At 32.2% G+C, this 24,790-nt stretch overlaps 2 protein-coding genes across 2 annotated transcripts; one reads left to right on the top strand and one right to left on the bottom strand.

Moving 5' to 3' along the window:
- The first annotated feature begins 753 nt into the window (after positions 1 to 753).
- Positions 754 to 4,431, top strand: LOC145048113 (carbon catabolite repressor protein 4 homolog 1-like). Its single transcript, XM_078996532.1, has 11 exons — positions 754 to 1,525; positions 1,720 to 2,473; positions 2,555 to 2,725; positions 2,811 to 2,897; positions 2,984 to 3,070; positions 3,187 to 3,240; positions 3,323 to 3,414; positions 3,514 to 3,628; positions 3,716 to 3,863; positions 3,968 to 4,116; positions 4,205 to 4,431. Exons 1-10 carry the CDS (start codon positions 1,368 to 1,370, stop codon positions 4,111 to 4,113), a joined length of 1,812 nt encoding a protein of 603 aa, XP_078852658.1. The 5' UTR covers positions 754 to 1,367; the 3' UTR covers positions 4,114 to 4,116; positions 4,205 to 4,431.
- A 4,335-nt stretch (positions 4,432 to 8,766) lies between these two features.
- On the bottom strand, positions 8,767 to 11,900 carry LOC145048112 (protein CYTOSOLIC ABA RECEPTOR KINASE 4-like). The gene is made up of 8 exons (XM_078996531.1): positions 11,436 to 11,900; positions 11,018 to 11,193; positions 10,623 to 10,879; positions 10,412 to 10,538; positions 10,036 to 10,309; positions 9,822 to 9,954; positions 9,646 to 9,732; positions 8,767 to 9,523 (listed from the first exon to the last, which is right to left on the bottom strand). Exons 2-8 carry the CDS (start codon positions 11,112 to 11,114, stop codon positions 9,392 to 9,394), a joined length of 1,107 nt encoding a protein of 368 aa, XP_078852657.1. The 5' UTR covers positions 11,115 to 11,193; positions 11,436 to 11,900; the 3' UTR covers positions 8,767 to 9,391.
- Between the last annotated feature and the right edge of the window lie 12,890 nt (positions 11,901 to 24,790).

Raw genomic sequence — 24,790 nt, 5'->3', positions numbered from 1 at the left:
GTAAAAATAAACTGATACAATATCATATTCAACCATACCCACTGGCATGTTGATCGGTGGTCACGGAAGAGCATGATCTTAGTGTCAAACCATTTTCTTCTTTCTTATGCATTTATTTTTTCTTGGAAGCCTCTTCACGATATGGCGGGAGAGAACACCACTCCTACACGGTGGTGGAGTGAAGATGAAGATGATGTTGATGTCCGATATTCCTATAGTCATTATGTTATTAATTTACCCACTAACAAACACTCAATTTTCATTTTCTATGGTTTCCTTTTTAATAAAACATAATTATTAATAATATCATAACTATTAACAAAAAAGATTGCCACATAGACAATTTGTCAAATGGTTGTAACCTACCAAAGAGCAATTGATCGATATTTGAACAAAAAAGTTGGATTCAAAGATTGAAATCTATATTAGAAAAAATGTCAATAATTAATTACCAAAGTTTTTTTTTTAACTTGTTGTCAAAACTTTAATCACCTCAAGAGCTTTCTATATATATTTTTTCTTTTTTATGATTTGATTTATATAAAAAAGTTAATTTTATGCTAAACATCATTGACGTTTTTGTTAAAATTCAAAAGACATATGATGCATAGATTAAATATTTTTATATAGAAGATATATAATAATAGATTTGATAATTTAATATAAAAATCAACTTATTAATGAGTGAGAGTGAGCAGAGCTGCTCATCAATATAAAATATGATTGCCTTGTTTTAATCTTTAATCTTTGAGATTGCAAGATTCATTTTTTGTGCATATGATAATTCAATGCAATTCATATATAAACACGACATACGATACAAAGAAATTTTAGACGAGAGAGTACGATACGAAGAAATAATACACGAAAGACGCGATTGAAAAGTGCGTCTTCTTCTTCTTTGTGTTTGTAAAACCCTAAGAAATAAAGAACACCCAAATCAGACCGATCTCTTTTTGTTTCTCTCTCTTAATTCCATCTCAAGTCAATCAGACCCGGATTCCTGAACTCATCTTTTTCCAAAATTTCTTGATCTTCTGATCAATCGATCGATTTTTAATTTTCAATTTCACGCTTTATCATTTCTTTCAAACAATCCCCCGATTTTCAAGATCTTTTGGTGGGAAGTTCGCTTCATAGTTTTGAAATTTTGATGAAGGTATAAAAAGGGTTTTTGATTTTGATATTTTTAAAATTGGGCAAGGCTGGCTGGTGTCGAAGACATGTAATGGCGGATCCGCCTGGTGTCCGCCAAGTTTTCTTGCTCGAATTCGTCATCGCTTCCGGAGTTGTATTTTCATCTTCGTTATCTATTGAATTAGGGTTAGGGTATTTTGACATCACAAGTTGTTGTTGCGATTAAAAGCATGCTGAGCGTGCTGAGAGTGCACCTCCCGTCCGATATTCCGATTGTGGGTTGCGAGCTTTCGCCCTACGTGCTTCTCCGCCGTCCCGACCAAACTGTCTTCACCGACGATGTACCGGAATCCTCCCCTATTGAGGGCCATTTCTTGAGATACAAGTGGTTAGTAAACGATTCAAATACTTCTAATCCTCCCCCATTCTCAAATTCTCACACTTTCAACTAAATCTAAAGCTGTTCAAATATGCTCCTCGATGTAGTCGCTTCGTTTCAGTTTGATTTCGTGTTTACTACCGGATAAGATCTAAATATTTCCACAATGAATCTTCAACAATCATAACCCTTTCTCTTTGCAGGTATCGTATACAAAGCGACAAGAAAGTTGCTATTTGTAGCATACATCCATCAGAGCAAGCAACTTTACAATGTTTAGGCTGCGTAAAAGCCAAAATCCCAATCGCGAAAAGCTACCATTGTTCTCCCAAATGTTTCTCCGATGCATGGCAGCACCACCGTGTCCTCCATGAACGTGCCGCCAGTGCTGTAAACGAAAACGGAAACGAAGAAGAAGAGATCTTCGGACGATTTAACAACAACAACAACAACAACAATAATCAAAGTTTATCCACTTCACAATCTCTCCCCACTCTCACAAATGGTTCAACACCTCTATACCCCGCAGCTGTGACTCAAAGAAGCGGTGGTGAAACATGGTTCGAAGTCGGAAGAGCTAAAACCTACACACCAACAGCAGATGATATCGGCCATGTTTTAAAGTTTGAATGTGTTGTAGTAGATGCAGAAACAAAGTCACCCGTTGGACATGCCAACACCATATTAACATCACGGGTGATTCCTGCTCCATCACCGAGTCCCAGGCGGTTGATTTCAGTTAGTAATGCTGACGTGGCAGGACACTTGGATTTAGATGGGAGGCTTTCATCAACAGGAACTTTTACTGTTCTTTCATATAACATTTTGTCTGATTCATATGCTACAAGTGATTTATATGGTTATTGTCCTTCATGGGCTCTTTCTTGGCCTTATCGTAGACAAAATTTGTTGCGTGAAATCGTGGGATATAGAGCAGATATTGTTTGTCTTCAAGAGGTATATATAAATTTACTTTTAATTTTCTTCAATTTAAGGGAGAATTCTGCTAAAAAGGTTATAAAAATGCTTCCTTTTTAGGTTCAAAGCGATCATTTTGATGAGTTTTTTGCACCTGAGCTTGACAAACATGGATATCAAGCTTTGTATAAGAAGAAGACAGCTGAGGTTTTTAATGGAAGTGTTATGACTATTGATGGATGTGCTACGTTTTTCAGAAGAGATAGATTTTCACATGTGAAAAAATACGAGGTATAATAAGTCGTTTCTTGTTTAATTACCCCTTCTAGTATTGTTGTAAAACATGAGATATAAGATTTTAAGGTTGCATTTGTAGGTTGAGTTTAATAAAGCTGCACAATCTTTAACTGATGCTTTGGTTCCTAGTGCTCAGAAGAAAACCGCATTAAATCGGTTGGTTAAAGTAAGATTCGATCTTTTTTTTGAATTTTTTTTTTGTTAGTTTTTGATATTTTGGTTTTGATGAAAATTTTGTGATGATTGTAACAGGATAATGTTGCACTGATTGTTGTTCTTGAAGCAAAGTTTAGTAATCATGGAGTTGATAATCCAGGAAAAAGACAGCTTGTTTGTGTAGTAAGATATATATTATAGATTTATAGATACAGATACTTAGATACTTACATGTATTTAATATACAGAATCTTGAAAGAAAAAAAAAATCTTATTAACTTTTGGATTTTTCTTTTCAGGCAAATACCCATGTGAATGTTCAACAAGATCTAAAGGATGTCAAACTATGGCAGGTTAATATAGAAAAAGAATCATTTTTTTTATTACTATTATCAATATTTATATAAATTGTGTGTAATAATTATAATATTTCAGGTTCATACATTGTTAAAAGGTTTGGAAAAGATAGCTGCAAGTGCAGACATACCAATGTTAGTCTGTGGGGATTTTAATTCGGTTCCTGGAAGGTGTGTGTGTGTGGTCTTATGTCTACTCTATTTATTTCATAATCAAAGATTATATAAAAATCTTTATTTAAAAAAAAAAATTATTCTTGAAATTCACAGTGCTCCTCATGCGCTTTTAGCAATCGGAAAAGTTGACCCAATGCATCCCGATTTAGCAGTTGACCCTCTTGGAATTTTAAGACCAGCCACCAAATTGACTCACACTTTGCCATTGGTATTACATAACACATGTATATATTAATCATAGTTTTTTATAAAATCATGTTTTGAAGTTTTTGTTTTTTATATATAAAAAAAAAAGGTTAGTGCATACTCATCATTTGCAAGAATTGGAGGTGGACTTGGTTATGAGCAACAAAAGAGGCGAGTGGATCCTGCTACAAATGAACCGTTGTTTACAAATTGCACACGAGACTTCATTGGTACACTTGACTACATATTTTACTCAGGTATGTATATATATATATATATATATATATCAAATATAAAATTTCTTTAAAAGGGTTTTAGTATTTATAACTGTAAATTTACATTATGATTTGGTTTTCAACAGCTGATAGTTTGACTGTGGAATCATTGTTGGAGCTTTTGGATGAAGATAGCTTAAGGAAAGATACAGCACTTCCTTCACCAGAATGGTCTTCTGATCACATTGCACTTTTGGCTGAATTTCGTTGCAAGCCTCGAACTAGACGTTGATAAGTAAAATTTCTCTATTATTATTGTTATTAAAATTAAAATTTTTTATTATTATTTATAAGGTTTAAGTTTTGTATGAAATGGGGTGTAGGTTGGTGGAAAAAAGTGAAAAAGGTGGAGGCTTGAATTGAAGATAGAAGTAAAGAGTAAAAGAGAAAGCATTGTGTAAGAAAAGAAGAGTAGATGGATTTGGATAGGAAGGCATTTGGGGAAAAATCTACTTTGTATCATGCTATTACTACTACTATTACTAATATTACCTTTGTCCCATAGAAGAAAAAAAGAATTAATTAAATCATGTCTTGTTTCGTTTGGTTACTTGTTTCTTTTGATAGGGAGAAGAAGATTTAATTTAAAAGAATATCGGGGGTTCAATATAACTTAATAGGTAATGCAAAGGCAAAGGCAAAGGCATTGATATATATTTTTCTTTTTTTTTTCGACAAATCCCATATTAGCATTATTGTCATGTAAAGATTAAACTTGTAGAAATCTTAAGATGTGTTGGTAAACGCCTCCATAATCATATTATTACGTGTCGACATGGATGATTTTAACTGTCATTTTTATTAAAATGGTGGTATGTGAGAATCAAACAATCTAATAGTTATGTCTTTGCTCTTAACTAATCTTAAATGAAGGGTTAAATACGAAAAATAGCAATGTATTTTTTTTTATTATAGTATTCTAATTCTAATATTACTTTTTGTTATTACAGTTTACTTTATTTTGGTCTCATCGATTTATTTTTTGTATATTTTTTATTCAGTTAAAGTCCCTAAAACGGATAAGTGTATTTATTTTGACAATTTTATCTGATAATCAGGGCAACTTATTTTTCAAATTTACATTTTTGATCTATATTTTAAATTTTATTACAAATGGGTTCAAAATTTACACTTGTATTCTAGATTTCAAAATTTTATTATAACTTTAACTCAAGTTTAGTTTTTGTACATCTTTTTTTTTTCTTTCAAAATTTTGTTTTGAATGTTTTTTTTCTGTATAAAATCATGTTTATAAAAAAAAATTCACTTTAAAAACCTAATTTTTTCTATATAAAAACCTTTTTTTAAGAAAAGATTTTTGTATGCGAAGTATCTGTTTATAAAAATATGAATTTTTTTAATTTTAAATACCTATTTATAAAAACATAGTTATGTGAAAATGCGGGAAATCCACTTATGTAAAATAAGTTATTATACCAATATATATCGTAAATAACTTTTATAAAATAAGTATTTATTAAGTAGATAAAAATATTGTGTGTATATGAATAGATAAATATATACAAATCCATTTTTATAAAAAAAATGTATATACACGTATTTTATAAGAAAATATATATACCAACAACAATTTTATAATAAATGCATTTGTATACAAAAACATTTATATAAAAAACTTGTAAACAAACACGTTTTTATTAAAAAAAAATTATGCAAACACGATTTTATGAAAAAATATATACAAATAAGTGTTTGTATATATATATATATATATATTTTATAAAAACGTATTTGTATACATTTTTAGTAAAAGATGTATACAAATAAGTGTTTGTATATATATTTTTTATAATAAATGTATCTGTGTACAAACACGTTAAAAAATGTTTTTATACAAATTTTTTTTACGTGAATGATTTCTTTTTGTATAAATGTGATTCTATAAAAAAAAAACATTTCCGAAACAAAATTTTGAAAAAATAATGTAAAAAAACTAAATATGAACTCATAACAAATTTTTGAAACCGTAGTTAAAAAAGGAAAATTTTGACCACATTTATAATAGAATTTATAATCTAGGGCAAGTGTAAATTTTGAAATTGAGATAATCTATTAACCGGGTAAAATTGTTAAAATGAATACAACTGCAAGTAGGGCTGTGCATGGGTCGATTTTGGACCCAAACCCAACCTAATCCATAAATGGTCAGTGTAACAACCTAATTTTTCACGTCCAAAATTTCATTTTTAAAACTTTACTTAGAAAACACTAATAATTAAAACATTGTTTAATTAAACCATTTCAAATCTAAAACCCAAATTTGAAATCCACAACATGTAAACAACCAAAATATCAGAGTATCAATCCCAGAATAAACTCATAGCTGCGGAAACAAGAGTGTGTGTGATATGCTGCTACCGCGCCGACTCCTTTCCCTTAACTGAAGAGGTACCTGAAACCAAAATTGAAAACCGTAAGCACGAAGCTTAGTGAGTTCCCCCACTGTACCACATACCATATTATCACATAACATACATAAATTGTCAGGCATATTTGGGTGCCCGACCTACCCCTTCAGTCCTCTCGACCGGATGCTGCCTAGCATATCTGGTGCTGACCTCCCCTTCGGTCCTCTCGACCGGATACTGGGGACTATTTCACCCCTACTACTACCGCATAACACATATATCACATAGTCTATCTAGCATGGCTGGGCATGACCGCCCTTTCGGTCGGTATTCTGGGGGACTATCTCCCCCTACTGTCGCTAACACATAAACATAGCACAGGTAGTAGCAACCCTAGATGAATATCACAAAGACAATCATCTAATCATACATCTCATACTGGTGGGCCGACATTGTGACCTTAGACCCACCGCTACTGGAAGGCAACTCACCTCAAAGTAGCTGCTGAACTGATCGGAAACTGACTGTCTACTGCTGCTGCTGCTCCGAACGTCCTCCGGCTATAAATCCTACAAAACGATCAGTCAAACACTGCTAGATGTTCTTAGGGTAAAATGACCCTTTTACCCTCGACCAGGTCGAAATCCAAGTCAAAGTCAACTTCCAGTTGACTGGACTCGCCGAGTCCACGAGCAACTCGCCGAGTCCTTCCCTTACTAATCCGGTCCCACTCGCCAAGTCCCTCTCCCCACTCACTGAGTCACCCTTGACTCACCACTCGGGACTATGGGGCCGACTTGAGTACCGACTCGCCGAGTTTGAAGAACAACTCGGCGAGTTCCAGGCAATCTTCATAAGACTCGCCGAGTTGTTCATCCAACTCGCCGAGTCTAAGACCATCTTCATAGAACTCGCCGAGTACCACTTTGGGACTCGCCGAGTTCCTCGACCTATTTCCCAAATAGGCCAGATCTGAGACGTGCAATGCTTCAAAACCACAGATCTATGATCCTAGGGCATGTTTACCACGTAAAGTTGCAAACTTTACGTGCATGCATGGCCCAATGAGCTCAAATATGCAATTCCAAGCTCTTTAAGAGGTCCTACACTCAATAGGGACCTTAATCACCTCAACCACAGAGACTTTATGCTACTAGGATGTCCTAAAGGTCCAAATCCGAAGTCCTTGCAGAACATTAACCATAAACACATAGAGATTTAGGTTCTTAGGGCTTAAAACCTCTTTTTAGGGATAAGAAAGGGGGTTCAATGAACTAAAGATCAAGGTAAGAACTTTTCTACCTGAATAGAAGCCCTTCACAGAGTATATTCCGGATCTTCTTCCCTTCTTGCACTCTTCACCCTTCTCCTTCTTCTCCCAAGCTCCAAAACACCTTAAAAATGCTAAAAATCACCCACAAGGACACAAAGGAGGCTAGGGTTTCGTTCTACAGATCTCTTGGAGTGCTAGGGGTAGTGGAGGCTAGGTTAGATCGTTTAAATAGGATGCAAACACCCGGGTTAGGGTTTCAGTCCAGACAGGGTCTACTCGCCGAGTCCCACGACCCTACTCGCCGAGTAGCCAGAGTTGATCCCGTGACTAGACCTGCTTCTACTCGGCGAGTTAGTCCTTCAATTCGCCGAGTCCAAGGTTAAAATGCAATACAAAAGGAGAGTTAATAATCAAGAATACATACCAGGAACCAGGTGCTACAGTCAGTTTTTGGTTTTTTAGAACCTAATAGGATCGGTTTCTGGTCGGTTCGGTTTCTTGGATTTTAAAGTTAGTTTGGTCGGTTTTTCGGTTTCTTGGGTTCAACCCATACACTCACGGGTTCTGGGTTTAAATTCATGGGTTTTGGGTTTTAACCCATTTTCAAGAAATGAATTAAGATGTTAAATACTTTAAAAAACACCATATTAAAGTTAAATACTTCATAAAAGATGAGTCTTACAACCAAATAGTGTATTAAAAGTTACAACCAAAGTCATAAATAGTCTATTACAACCAAAAAACAATCAAGTATGGGTCAGTTTCTCGGGTTAGATGGATCGGTTTCTAGGTAAAAAACGAAACCTAACCCGATTTTTCGGGTTTTAGAAAATTCAAACCATAACCGATGGTTTTGCTTCGGTTTTAATCGGTTTCTCGATTTGGGTTTGCTCACCCCTAACTGCAAGTTTTTGGGACATATATATATATATATATATATATATATATATATATATATATATATATATATATATATATATATATATATATATATATATAGGAGTAAATTGATTATGATGCCAAAATATAATGATTTTTATGGAGTTTTCCCTTATATTTTTGTAAATCTTTCAACTTATAGGAATATCATGTAAATACAATACAATTTCCATTTGTATAATTACACAAATTTGGAAACTTGATAAAAAAAATTGAAATTACATTGCTTTTAATACATAAAATAAAAAACTGAAAGTACAATGTCTTAAGAGAGAGAAATTGAAGAATGATGCTATAGAAAACATAAATAAAAGTACGTTGCTATTTCTTATATTTAGCCCTAAAATCAATATCAACTCTTTCATTCGTATAAGAATAACTTTTACAAATTCTCTGACCAAGAAAATTACAAAAATTTGAAATTCAGACAAGCGGGATCTTGGAACATGTCTACAGATTGCTTTTCAAAATAACGTATTGGTTTTTTAAAAAACCAATAAGTCAAAAAAAAAATGTTTAACAAAGTCAAAAACATTTTTAAAATAGCTTTTCTATTAGTTCCAAAAAGGAGATTTGAAAAAGAAAGTAAAACTTTTCTTTTTTTTTTTTTTTTTTTTTTTTTTTTTTTTGTAACTCCTTTTAACTTTTTAACCACAATAGCTTCAAAAAAGAGATTTTAAGCCAAACACTTTTTAACTTATTGACTTATCGTTTTTTGCCACCACAAAAGCTAATCCAAACACTTTTTTAAAAACTTTTTCTGCCACCACCATAAGTCAATAAGCACTTTTGGAGTTCAAAAAGCAATCCCAAACACCCCCCAAGAGTTTCTACTTTTGACTTTTGAGAAGAATTCAATTCCATTCCATAATTGGTTTTCTAGTACATTTCAAACTAAGATTTCTAGATAAAACTTTCTAGAAATTTGGTTACGAAGTTTGAGGCTCTGCCGCCGCCGCTGGTTTCGAATTAAAAAGCGGTTGCAGAGCCTTGACAACAATCGTCATATTTGGCCTGAAATCCGCCTCATATTGTACACATAACGCCGCCACCGCCGCCATCTATCAAACAACAACAATTTACTATCAAATTTTATTAAAAAGAAAAGAAAATGAAAAAGTAAATTTTAACATGAGACAGATAAATCACAATGTCTGGTTGTGTAAAAGAAAGAGAGAGAGACCTTTGCAACCGCTTTTGGTGGGTAATCATTGTTTAACTTTGGATCGATACATTGTTTTACTTTGTCCTCACTTAACCTAGGAGTTGCCTAAACCAAAACAAAGTATTGATTATTGAATTTTTTTTAGATATTTGAGTAATGATTATTATTATTATTAGCAAAAGTGCAAAACACACCCAAGTAACAAGACTTTGTTGTCCTTTCGGCATCGTATGGTCAACCGGTTTCCTTCCGGTCAAAAGTTCTAGAAGAACAACTCCAAAACTATAAACATCACTTTTCTGAGTTATCTGTCCGGTCATTGCATACCTATAAAGCAAGTCAAAAAGATGTCAGAGAAAAAGAATCTTTTTTTTCAGACAACAGACAACAGACAAAAGACAGACTTACTCAGGAGCATGGTAGCCAAAAGTTCCCAACACTCTAGTGGAATGCAGGCGAGCTGCAGTGTCAGAAGACTGATTGCTCAAATTGAAATCAGCAATTTTGGCTCGAAAATCATCAAACAATAAAATATTGCTTGACCTAACATCACGATGAACAATTGAAGGTTGAACTTTTTCATGTAAATATTCAAGACCTCTTGCTGCTCCATATGCAATTTTAACTCTTTGAATCCATGTCAGGATTGGACCAGGTTCCGCCCCTTGTACACCCTTTCTCCCTATTAAATAAATAAAATACACCATTAATTTTTTTTTTTTTATAAAATTATCAAGACTAGAAATAAAAAAACATACCAAGGAAATTAAAAGTGTGTATTTACCATGTAATACATCATGTAAAGAACCCATTGTTGCATACTGATATATCAAGATACGGTTGTTTCCCTCCAAGCAATAACCGATTAATTCAACAAAATACTCGTTTTTAAGCCTTGAAACCAGGGATAACTGCATTATATAAATATTTGTAAAATTGTAAAACATGCATTATTAGGAGCTATTGATGATCCAATTTTTTGCATTAATTCTCACCTGGGCTGTAAAATCATTATCTGGCTCAGGTGAAGAGCTTGTATCCAGTTTTTTTACTGCTGCTTCTTCACCTGTGCTTAGTTTTCCATGGAAGACTCTTCCATAAGAACCTTCACCAACTAAAGATTTTGTGCCAAAATTATCTGTCATTCTATTTAGCTCACTTAAAGACACTGCTGGTGTTTCAATTGGTAAGGGTTTTTGAGGGGCCCCACCTCTTGCAGGTCCATTTCCCCTTGGCTCTCCTCTATTACTCCCTAAAAACACAAAATAAGATCTAAAACACTTATAAAGACTTCAACTTTTTGGCTATGAATGATGTCCTATATATATACATTATACACACAACAAGAATGAAGAATCCACCATGGATGTGGTGGAGCTTAGTTTCTTACCTCCACCATAAGGTGGTCCTCGAGGTGGTGCTGTAGCAATATTGTTTGAGGGTGTACCACTATAGGCTTCCTCTTCGCCACCTCCACAACAAGACATCCTTCAAATAGAAGGTAAAGAAATCCAAAAATGTACTCTTGTATCAATAAACCATATGTGAATTTACCTAAAAGACTTCCTGCATTACCCATGATTGAAACATGTTAATCACTACAACAAAATGTTGATCCAACAAAAAGGGTGTAACTTGGAGGGTTATATGTTTGGATCAATCATGAGAAGAAACAATTAGGATTGATTCTTCCATTGAGGCATTTAGTCGAACAGGTAATACCCATAAACAATTTTACAAAGAAACGCGAGGGAAATCAAAATATTCGTGTGATTTACAGGATCATGGAAAACAAAGTAATGTCATACCTCAAAATCAAGAATTTTTACGGAAAAGACCAAATAGTATAGGGATTCAAACAAACGGATGAAAAGATATGATATGAATCAAGCGTTGACGCGAGGAGACGATGAAGGTGAATTCGATGGGAGTTTTTTTATTTGGATTTTTGGGATTTTGGGATTTCTCTCTCCTCACTCTCGCCGGTTCGGGAAAGACAGAAAATCAAAACAAAGATTTTGTTTGGTTCGCGGGAAAATCGGCTTCTGTTTTCTTGAGTGTTCAAAAAGCGCGTATATATATGTGCGTTCATAGCTTTCGTGCTTGCACGTTGATGGAATCTGGTGTGTTAGTAGGTAATCGTCATGGGTTACTTGTTGTTGTCGGATCCTATCATGTAAGATAGTCTCCTGCATGCATAACATGGCAACTCCGAAGCTTTGATCCAAGCAGTTTGTTCGAATATGATCATATTGTTGAAGGGGTCAAATGTTCTGTACAATAATCATGATTTTAATATTTTGGAATATTTATGGTTGGGTTATAAAGACAATGAAAAAATGATAATACAATAAGATTCTTATAACATTATTCAGTTATTTAGAATATTTTTGTTATTGTGTAACGTTCATTAATCAACATAACAATCAAAATATAGAAACAGTAAAATACTTAGTTGTTTAATTTTAAGGGATAATGACTTGAAAGGGTAACGAACTTTCGACTTTTGTCACATTTAGTCATTAAACTTTTTTTCGTTATCTATTTGCCATTGAACTATTGAAATTGTTCACATTTTACCCTTATGACCGGCTGTTACCGGTCATAAGGGTAAAATGTGAACAATTTCAATAGTTTAGTGGCAAATAGATAATGAAAAAAAGTTTGGTGACTAAATGTGAACAAAATCGAAAGTTCGTTTCCCTCTAAAAAGTTCAATGACTAAATGTGAACAAACTTCCTACTGTATTATGTTTTAGCAAATTATTTATTTTTGTTTAATTGTAGCAACATTTGTTGATGAAGAAATCTATGAAATAAAAAAACAAAATGTAACATCCGGATTTCCAGGTATCATCATTTAAGTATTTTTCTTTTGAGTTAAGAAGAGAGACTCGACGAGTTAACGCCTCAACTCATCGAGTAAGGTCGCGACTGATGACTCGGATTAATGAATGGACTCGACATGTCGGTGAGGCGGCTCGACGAGTCCGCGCTGTTGGCAGAAACCCTAAATCTTTGGGCTCGAGCCATATTTAAAGGCACTTATGGCCTTCAATTGCAACTACCTTTCCCATAAGTGAGAACCCTAGAGAGCTTGAGTGTGTAGAGTGAGAGGAAGAGTTATCTTGAGCTTTTTGGTGTGATAGATCTGGACCCTTCTAGGTTCAGAGAGCCGAGAATATGAAGCTTTAGTAGAGTAAACCTTGGGGTTCAAAGTTAGGAAGCATTTATGGTATTATAGTTACTTTCATCTTACACATAGATATTAAGTATTTTATATAAATTACGTGCTATGTGTGCATATTATTTGAATACTTGCTGTCTATGCTGGATGAACGATTTTATACATGTTTTAAAAGATTTAAACGGTATATTTATTTTATATCTACAAATATGTTGCGGATGAAACATTTGTAGATGAAATAGTTGGTGTGTGATGAAATAAAATGATGAGAGATATGTGATGATAGAAAGGTGGTGATAATTAGGTAAATAGATGATGATGAATATGTGATGTCGGATGAAAGGAGATATCATAACCTGAACCAACAATGTGGCGATGTAGTCATCTACCAGAGTATAGATGGCGACCACGGACTATTCTAGACAACCCAGTGGAAACACCAGCAGGCCCATAACCTGTAGGTGATGAATTACGAGTTCAGGCGATGTTGTAACTACGTATTCATTTGATGATACTCTAACCCCTTACTATGAATTACGAGTCCAGACGATGTTGTAACTACATATTCATGGGATGTCACAAATTTCGTATGCCAAACCAATGGTCATAATTCACATCAGTGAGAATGGTTCATTTTTTTTGTAAAATCAAAATCAGATTGGAAAATTTGATTTTTTATTTTGAAAAATGTCAAACCATTGGTTTTTTATTTCGGTTTTGGTTTTTTTTTTTAAATATATTTTCAGGGTTTTTTTTTTTTTTTTTTTCATAGATTTCTTCATCAACAAATGTTGCTACAATTTAACAAAAATAAATAATTTGCTAAAACATAATACAAGAGGATGTTTGTTCACATTTAGTCATTGAACCTTTTAAAGGGAAACGAACTTTCGATTTTGTTCATATTTAGTCACTAAACTTTTTTTCGTTATCTATTTGCCATTGAACTATTGAAATTGTTCACATTTTACCCTTATGACCGGCAACAGCCGGTCATATGGGTAAAATGTGAACAGTTTCAATAGTTCAATGGCAAATAGATAACGAAAAAAAGTTTAGTGACTAAATGTGACAAAAATCGAAAGCTCATTACCTTTTCAAGTCATTATCCCTAATTTTAATTAACAATAAAAAAATAGAACTAGAGTGCAATGTAAACGAGAGAGGTGGAGTCTAGTAAAATCAGAAAACCAAGAAACAAAATATGCGGTTTGAGTTTTACAATTTTACTGTAAATTTGGAAATAGAAACAAAACATAAGCTTTGATTTACTGTAAGTTTGCATTGGCCCAAATACAATTTTTAATTTTAAGCATAATTTTTTCAAAACTTGAGTTGTTGTAATTTTTAATTGTAATGTTAGCTATTGGAATTGGAAAAGACATGAGCTTTTGTCTTAATCATATGTAAAATGGGGCCTCCTCTACGACATGGGTTATGTGCGGTCGCCCACTTCGTCCACCCTCAAAAACGTCCATGTGTATTTATGAAATATTAATTTATTAATCACAAAAGTATTAAAACATCATGTGTGCTATTACTATTCGAATACATTTTCAATATTAATATATCATCTTTTTCGAAATTAAAGATTTTGTGTTTTGTAAAAACTCACAATGCTAATTTAACTTTTATGTTTTATGTTTTTAATAATATATTTTTCGTGAAACGTTGACGAAACTCTCCTCAATTTCTCTAGTGCACACTATTATGTAACAAAACATTTCTGCAATGATTTGACATCAAATAAGTAATTTTTGAATATATAATTCGCAAAACTAGTTACTTAGACTACTCCCATTATAACCAAAACCAACCCAATAATCGATTGTTTGTCCCTATGGTGTAGGGTAATTTGCGCATTTGGTCTCTAATTTATATTTTTAACTCGGAAGATCTCTATTGTTTGTTTTTGTTACGTGCTTGGTCCCTATCATACATAAAAAGACTATTTTGCTATTGATTTTTTAATCTATTTGAATAAACATACCCTCAACCCCACCCCTCTCATCTTACCTTACCTACCCCATCATTTTTTCCTATTTAAATAATAGTCGTTTTTGGTAAGACAGGGACCAAACATGTAACAAAAACAAACAGTAGGGACCAACCGCATAACAAAAACAAACAGTAGGGACCTTCCGAGTTAAAAAAATAAGTTAGGGACCAAACGTACAAATTACCCCAAACCATAGCGACCATTCGTGTAATTTACTCAATAATTTATCTCTCTTCCATCTATACAATCCAACTAAACCAACTTTTCACACCCAATAGCAATCCAACCCAAACCAAACTTTTATATTATTTATAATTGATTTTTATTATATTATACAATCTAAATATTATATATTTTTCAATTTATATCCAAATTTTTTCTATTATTTTAAGATTATATAGACAAGATAAAAAAAATTCTTAAAATATATCAATATTGATCTTTATTTGTAGACAAAATTATTTTACGTATTTTAATGTGTTTTGTTATTTTTTTTTAATAAAAATAAAATTAAACTAATTACAACTAACAACATAATGTTTAAAGTGTAAAAGAGTTATCACAAATATATAAATAAAAAGTAATGAAAATGACAACTTGAAGTTTAATCGTGAGTTTTAAAAGACTTTTTTATTTTTTTTAATTAAAATATGGCAAGTAATCAAGCATTTGGTTGCCGATAGGGATGGTCTTATTTGCTTTGTTTCAGAAGAATTAGCAAGCTAAAAATACTTTGTGAAAACCTAAACTTGTTTCGCAAAACGGGCGTTTTCACGTTTTTTGTTTGAAGTTATGCATAATTATATATACCACTCTTAAATTCCATGAAAAATAAGAAAGAAGCCTTCGTTTTTCAAGAAATTACAGTAATACCAATCTAATAGTTACACAAATAGTCCCTAAGAAAAATTAAGAGTTATAGAAACGGTCCCTATAAGAAATAGTTACATAATTGGTCGCTGTAAGATTTACAAAGTTATAAAAACGATCCTTTGTAAAAAAATTAAGTATTTACAGAAATCGTTCCTCTAAAATCTATAGAATCTAGAACCGGTAACCTTATTTGTACTTTACTTATTAAAAAACATAAAAAGCTAGATTCTCTATGACTATCCTGTTAAAATTATAATTCTGTAAAAATCAAAATTAAAAGAGATGTTAAAATCATAATTAAATACAACACCTATCTCTTAAAATGAAAATCAGAAAGGATGAATGATAAAAAAAAATGTATAATACATCATATTATTTAGAAATAAAGGAATCAAAAACTCTTAGACTCTTGATAAACCAAATGTGTTACTCTAAAAACCTGTTAAATCTAAATCGAAAACATACTTTAAAATATAAAAAAAATAAAAATAAAAGATATAAAGATATCCTCGGTTACTTACAACTATAAGATGTCAAGAAAGAAGAGAATAAGTTCAGAACAATGTTGTTGTGTTGTGGTTTGAAAAGAAGAAGTGAGATTCAAGTCTGAAGATAATGATTTTTTAACATAAGGATGGGTCATGGTTAAAGGCTGCGATTCAAGAACAAGAAGAATGTTGAAGACTACGATTTTTTAAAAACATGAGATCCAAGATGCAAAAATTGTTGCTGTATTGTTGAAGCCTTGAAGGATGCGATATTTTAAATCTGGAGATATCCTAGAGATTATGAGATCGTTACCAAGAATTGAATCATTTCTCACCATCAATTGCTTTGTCTTCACGCGTGCGACTGAAAACGAGGCAGTATCAAAATCGATTTTGATCATGATCCCGCTTTCAATTTTGATTCTCTTTGATTTGGAAGAAAACGTGTTTTGGTTTTTGGTGAAAGATAGAAGTGCCCTAATGGATGTACTATAGGTTAGGCTAAAATATTGTGCCCCTGTGAAGGATGGTTTTTGTTCATGGGCACCTCCTGAACTTGCCTTGGGCCGGCCCTACTAAGTAATTCCAAAGGCTCTTGATATTACATAAATGGTCCCTATATATCAACAATATTACAAAAATGATCCTCATGTATTAGCAAAATTATAGAAATAGTCCTTATGTAATACTAAAATTACAAAACAATCCATATATAAGAAAAAATTACACTCATAGACCATGCGTAACAAAATTATAGACATGATCAATGTGTAATAAAACATTACAAAATTTGTGTAAAAAATATAGGTTTAGTAAACATGTCACAATGCATGGATATCCCTACTAGTTTATATAACATGTTAGGCCATTGTTTTATAATACCTACTTGTTTACTCACTAAAGGGCGATAGGTACGACAATATCAAGAGTTAAGGGATAGGTACCCTCAACCAAAACTTGAGCGTCAAGTCTCATTTGAAACGAAAAATATAGATTTAAGAGTAAGGTTTGTGAGTGTGTGTATAAGCGGTTAAAAAACACTAGTTTACTCTATTTTTACTCGAATACTATTTGTTGAACTAAGAATATTTTGCTAGACCTAAACTTGTTTCCTAAAATGGGTTTAGCTTGTTAGGTAATTGTAGTAATATGCTCAGGGCCGTTCCAAATATATTTTGGGTCCAGGGCAAGAGCAAAAAATGGATCCTTAAAATACACAAATTTCATCAAGTTTTTTACAATAACTCAATAATTGTAAGAAAATTATATGTACTATCTTCTAAATATAAAAATTTCCATAAAAAATTTGGTCTCCTTTAAAAGATGGGCCATGGACGGTCGTCCCTATTGCCCACCCTCTGAGACGGGCCTGAATATACTTTCTTATCTAAATGATCTAAATGACCGATTTACTCTATATTACTCGAATAATGTTTAAAAGATTTCATGAAACTAAAAACCTACTTCACGAAGTGTCTTTTTCATCTTTTTCATGAATATATTATCTAAAAAGTTGGATCATCGTGGTAGTGTGCGATTTATCAAATAAACCAAGGTTGTCAAGATCGGGATCCTACCCAGGATCGTTTTTGGGTTTGCAAAATCGGAATCGTAAGATCGGGATCGAGATCCTAAGATCCCACAAAATAGAATATAATTTTAATTTATAATATTAATCATAAAAAATATTTCAAACATTTAATTTTTCGTTCAAAAGTTATAAAAACTTTAAAATATTAGTCATAAGTTACAATAAAAATGATAAATGGTATTTTGGTAAAGGGTAAAAGACATAAAATGGTAAAAAAAATTCATTTGAAAAAAAAATTTAAAAGAAGGTAGGATCGGATCGGATCTCGATCCTACGATCCTACCTACGATCTTACGATCCTACCTGCGATCCTACCCAAAATACGATCATTTTACGATCCGGATCATTTTTCATACATACGATCGTAGGATCGTACGATCCTACGATCAGGATCGCGATTTTGACAACCATGAAATAAACATATTGAAAATTAAATCAAACAAGTATAGTCAAAATAAATAAATTTAATGGCTTTAAAAGTTTCAAGTTAGTTTGGGCCAATTGAAGGTTTTTGCGAAATTCGGAAACCTAGGTTTGACTTTCACAGAAGCCGTTAAATGTTAATTACTTAAAAATTTAGTCATAAAATCATTTTTTGATTAAAGTCAAAAATCTAGAACTTGAGGGACCAAATTTGTCAATTATGGAAAGATCCTCTAAGACCCCCGATTTCGTTGTTCATCATCCATTTTAACCATCGGATGCTAGAACAAGTAGTAGAAGCCGATTTTGAAGATAAAATGTGGGATTGAGAGCAAAATTGAAGATCTAATGGTGATTCTTGATTATATAAATTTGTGTGATGGATTCCAAGTTACTAACACCAAATTAATGATGTAAGTTCATTTATTTGGCCATGGATGGTGCTACTAAGCTTTAATGGTCGATTTAAAATCTTATTTTTACGAATTCTTCAATGAATCCAACGAAATTTGATTTCTATAGATGTATTAGGCTTATAAACTATATTAGATACAATTTAATGTATCTAAATTTAAATGACCATTTATTGGATTCAAAGTGAGTTTTTAGTGTTTTTTTAAGGGTAGATGTTACAAAAAAAATTCTTTTTATACATAAATTCAATTTTGACACCGTGTTTTTTTTGTGTCAATTTTGACACTGTGTTTTTCAATTTGTTACAATTCTGACCACTTGATCGGTTAACCAGGTTACATGCTGACGTTGCATGATGACGTGTCAGTTTTGATGATGTGGCATGTTGACATAATATGCTGGCGTGTCAAAATTGAATTTTTTTCTCACAAAAAACACTAAGTTTTCATTTTTTTTTTCAATTTTGACACTAAGTTTATTTTTTTCTTTCAACTTTGACACTATGTTTTTTTTGTTCCAAATCGAATATCATTTTTCCTAATTTTGTTCAATGTTGACCATTCTCTATTTGAAACCGTATAAATATTTTTTTTTAATACATTTAAACCGTATAAATATGTTTTTTTTTTCATTTAAAAACCATAGTTTTGTATAAACATATTTTTTTTACACTCAAACCATATTTTTATGTATAAATATGTATTAGTTATATAAAAATTGTATTTTATATTAAATATGCAATTTTAAAATGCGTTTGGAGGCGTGTATTCGATCAAAACTCGGATATCAAGTTTGCAACCCATCAAATTTTTACATCTTATTAGAAGTTTATGGTTAGTTTGATTCTCATTATATAATTAATGTTTTGAATGTAAGAAAAAAAAACACCTTGTATTTAAATAAAAATGTGGTTTTTAAAAGAAAAAAAAATGTTTATATGATTTAAAATGTAATAGAAAAAAATATATTTATACGGTATCAAATGGAAAATAGACAAAATTGAATAAAATTTGATAAATAATGTTCGATTGGAACAAAAAAAAACATAGTGTCTAAATTCAAATAAAAAATTAAACTTTGTGTCAAAATCGAAAAAGTGAAAACTTAGTGTTTTTTGTGGAAAAAAAATCAATTTTGACACGTCAACATGTCACATCATCAAAACTGATAGGTCATCATGTCACGTCAGCATATAACCTGGTTAACCGGTCAAGTGGTCAGAATTGTAACAAATTGGAAAACACAGTGTCAAAATTGACACAAAAACGGTGTCAAAATCGAATTTCTATGTAAAAAAAGTATTTTTTATGCTATTTACCATTTTTTTTAATGCAGTTCTAAGTTCTGTATTGATAAAAAAAAAACCATAGGTCTAATGAATTTGGAAATTGGTCTTGTTATTAAGGTTCTAAAGTGATTTGGACTTGATTTGTTACATCCTTTATGCAAATAATGGGTGAATACCTAATCTAGTGATCATCTTCAAGTTTAAAGCATAAAAATGGAGTTAATGATGATGATCACTTTGATTCATGATGTGATCAAGCTAATGATGTAACAGAAAAGTCAGTTCATGTTTAGATAATGTATTGGACATATTCAAACCTTTAAAAGCCACCAAAGTTAGTGATAGAAGCATTGAAATCAGATTAAACAAAGTAGAAAAACCATTTGGACAAGTTTTTCAGTTTTTGGTGTAGACTTTGACAATCCACTTGACCGAGTAGAGTTCATGCACAATTCCACTCGACCGAGTAAGCTTTTATAATATCTTTAACACCCCAAAGATCAAATAATTGATCAATTGAAAATATTCTTTAATAAAAGCTAAAGAGTTCTTATAAAGAGTATAATTTTTTTTTAAAATTTGAATTAAGTGGAAATTTTAATCTAAAGGTCAAGCTATATGTGGCACTCGATCATTAACACTTTAAAGGAATCAATAGTGTTGATGCCAAAAGAGAACGAGACAAACTAGATTATGTAGTCATATAGCTTAACTTACGTTCTATTCGATCGACTGCAGAAGCCAATAATTAACCGTTAAGGGACAAATTTGATCGAGAAGTTTATCAAGGCTTGACCATTGAATCATGTCAAAAGTCAAATCGGAAATCCGGGTCAATGGGTAAGGAATCCAACATGGCCATCTTTAGTATAACCATTTTCAGTAGACCTGACAATGGAGCGGGTTTGGAGCGGATTGGCCTTTATCCAAACTCATTAAGCAATTTTAATGTTGATCCAAATTATCTGTAACCCGCAGGATTTTGAATAACTTAATTCATACCTTATCCACTGGATCAATGGATTTTCAACTTTTTTACCCGACCCATTTACAATATTAAGATTAGACTATCATTATGCATTACAACATATATAACATATATCATTAAAAAGTAAAAATTTATTCCAAATAAACTTCAATTATTGCTTAGTAAATAAAATTTCCAAAACAAAACAAATGTCTACTGTTGCAAACTTGTATGATTTCACATAGTTATTTGTATTGGGCGTGGACTCGAAATTGGACATTAGGAACAGGGAAGTGGAAGTGGAACGATCCAACTCCTTGAGTCATGTATCAAACATTGCATCGATGATTGATAAATGTATAACTTATAAATAATAAATTTAAATTTTAAAATTTTAGATGAGGTGGGTCATAAACGGATCGGATCGATAGTGATCCATACCCGACCTTTTTAATAAAAGGGTTAACGGGTACGGATCGTTAATGGATAAAAACATTATAAAATATGATCCAAACTCATTAACTTTGAACGGGTTTGGAGCGGATTAGGGTCAAATTTCGCTCCATTATCAGGTCCAATTTTCAGTATAAAAGGCGACGGAGAAGAATATGACTTCCTATCCAAACATTCGTAAATCACTCACATAAAGAAAGATTGTAATTTCAACTTACTAGTTTAATATAGATCGTTGCTAGTGTTTGGATTTGTAATAGAAACACCAAATGTAAGGTTATTTGGGTTGCTGTTTATAAAACACATCTGGAGGTTTATTTCCCTTGTATTTTTTCTAACATATTGTTATTGTTTTAATATAATCTTATTCTGTTAAAAAAAAAGAAGATAGTATGAGTGATTCCTTCAAGGTTTATCATTTTGAAACTTGTTCGTGTGTGAGTGATCTAGTAGTAAATATATCAGTTTTGTACTAATGTTTGAGTTATATCTTTAAAGAATTCAATGTTAATAAATCTAGTCGGCAAGTGAATTAAACAAGACGAAGTCTGTGTTCTAAAAGAAAGAAATTGATCATTAAATTGTAACATTTTTCTCTTGGGAGCGCCCTTTTACACTAGTTTTATTTTATGATTGAAATAAATAACGCGTTAATCTGAAATTGATATTGCATCGATGCAATAATATTTGATTTTCTTTATCAATTTAGTAACAATATTAAATAGTATATGTATTTATACAAATACCACACGGTATCAACCGATCATTAAACATGTCACTAATAAAACGGGGCATCTTTTAGTCTTAAAATGAAATGTTCATAATCTATATAGATGATTACTTTGTCGTATAAATTAAAAACTAAAAATAATTAGTTGATTATTAAAAGAAATCTAAAATCATATCAAAGCCATATGCTTGTGAGCATGATCTTCAATTTAATACATATTTCACGTCCGGCATGATTAGTCAAAAAGAAACTGATTGAATTTTATTTAGTGTTTAACAATACTTATAAGGCATTTTGGGTTTTTGTTTTTTTTGTGAATGAAATAAAATAAAAGTAAGGATTTTGCGAGAGATAAAGTAAATTGAGTGTTGGTGGGATATTATTATGGAGACGACTGACCATATAATTTATTTTAACAAAATTATAAATTTGGTCCCTATGATTTGTTAAAAATCAGGGCTTTGGTCCAAAATGTTTTGGAATTGTACCACAGGTCCAAAAAAATTATTTTGTTGCAAGTTTTGTTCAAAAAGCTTTTAATTTTTTCAAAATGACGGATTTACTCCTTTTAATTTGTTTTTTTATTTCCCTTTTAATACAATAATTAAAAAGAAAATAAAAAATAAAATATTACCCACCCTTCTCTCTTAGACTACTATCACCGGTCCGCCACCACCACTAATTAACACCACCACCACCACCGGTCGCCATCGCCTCCACCACCACTGTCCACTAGTCGCCATTATTTGATGAACTTAAACAAATCTAAGGAAATATGAAATCTCTAAACCTTCGCTCTCTCCTCCTTATTAATATATACATACAAAGATATATTAATATATACATACAAAGATGAAATAGATGAAGATTTGGAAACCATTTTCAAATGAAGATTTGAACTAGATTCAACACAAACATACACATAAAAGCACCATATTATTTTTCCATACTTAATCTTGTGTTCATCTCATACATAAAATTCAAAAATCAAGGAAAGAAATGTCAGAAATACACAATGGTTGAAGATCCGAAACCTGATGAAGATCTCGTTTTTTTTTTCTTAAAAAGATGAAGATCAAACCTAAAACCAGTGTTATAGAAATCGGCCGATTAATAGCTAATCTGACCTCCACCGATGAGATTTATTGCTAATCGGTCACGAGAATCGGGTTTGGTCAATACAGGTCAAATTCGGAATTAATCGGACCTAATCAGACCTAATCACCGATTAATCACTTTTTTTGTAGGATTAAAATTAGATTTATATATTTTTGAATAATTTTCTTAATACATAATGGTCCCCGATTAAATCCACCTAACCGATTAATCCCTAATCGCTAGTCCACCAATTAGTGACCGATTAGCGATTTCTGCAACCATGCCTAAAATATAAAGCCCAGATTACAAGGTATCCATAATCGACACACATACATTATACCAACGTCGAAGTTTGGGCTTGATCTAGGCAGGTACGGCGAGTGTTAGATCTGGGCAAACCTATCTTATTATCCGGCTTAGATCGACGAACATCACCTTTTTCTCTTCTTCTCTGGTTCAGATGATCTCCTTCTCCCTCGATTTTCCAACAACGTTTGGGGTTCGTCGTTTACAGGATCGACGATGACACTGAGGTTCCATAAAATGAGGTCGAGTTGCAGCGGATCTGTTCGTCAGATCGGCGGCGACGCTAGGGTTTCAGAAAATGAGGACGACGACACTAGCGGATACGCTGAAAACCCTAATCATTGGCGGCTCGCCGGATAAGGAGAAAGACGAAGGTGGTGGATGCAACATTGAACTGCGGTGGTGGCAACTGATTAACAGTGAGAATGGCGAAGTTGGTGATGGTTTCTGTCAAGAATGGTGGTGATTTCCGATGGAGAAGACGAATTGAGAAGATGACGACGATTTGGCGTTGGTTTCCGGCGAGAATGGTGGTGATTTACGGTTGTCTGTTGGTGGGAAGAAAGAGAAGTGTGTGTGTGTTGGAAGATGAAGGGTTTAGGTTGCATGGGGTTATTAGGTGGAATGTTTAATTTTTGTTTTTAATTCTAAAAATAATTAAGTAAATAAAAGAAATAGAAAAAAGAAAATGACAAGGGCAAAATAGTACTTTCACAATTACCAAGTACCAAAATCGCAATAATATTTGTATTTTTGACCATGATACAATCCAAAGATTTTAATTTTGACAAACCACTTGACCAAATTTGCAATTTTGTCTTTTATTTTTGTGTTGCGGCTTCTTATATCCGAATACAAATAATTGAGTATTGGTGGGCTATTATTATTCTCTTGTTAGTTGGTACTATAATAAGAGATATAATAAGATAATGACTTTCTTAAGTGGATAACCCGGGTCTTAATAAACATATACAGTGCTTGAAAATGAATGCAGTGATTTTAACAACATTATGGCTTATAGGGTATTTAGATATTTTAAACTTATGTGGTTTTTGTGTCAAAAAGATGATCTTTTGATAGGATCGTGTCTCAGTTTTTGTAATTTTATTTTGTTTACTTAGCTCCTTGTTAATTTAATAAAACTTATCCGTTAAAAAGAAATAGATACAACTCAAGAATCGGTTCTTGCAACTCTTAACTCTCTATTTCCAATATTTTTGTGTATTATTATTATTTTGCAATTAACCTTCCACAATCGAAATTCGAAATCCCCACAAAAATTGTAAATAATTTTGAAATCTTATTCATCAACCAACAAAAAAAAAAAAACATTTTTCAAACAAGCA

This window comes from Lactuca saligna, chromosome 5, assembly GCF_052625555.1.
Source record: "Lactuca saligna cultivar CGN05327 chromosome 5, ASM5262555v1, whole genome shotgun sequence".
NCBI classification, from domain to species: Eukaryota; Viridiplantae; Streptophyta; class Magnoliopsida; order Asterales; family Asteraceae; genus Lactuca; species Lactuca saligna.
This window is presented reverse-complemented; position numbering and strand designations above follow the sequence as displayed.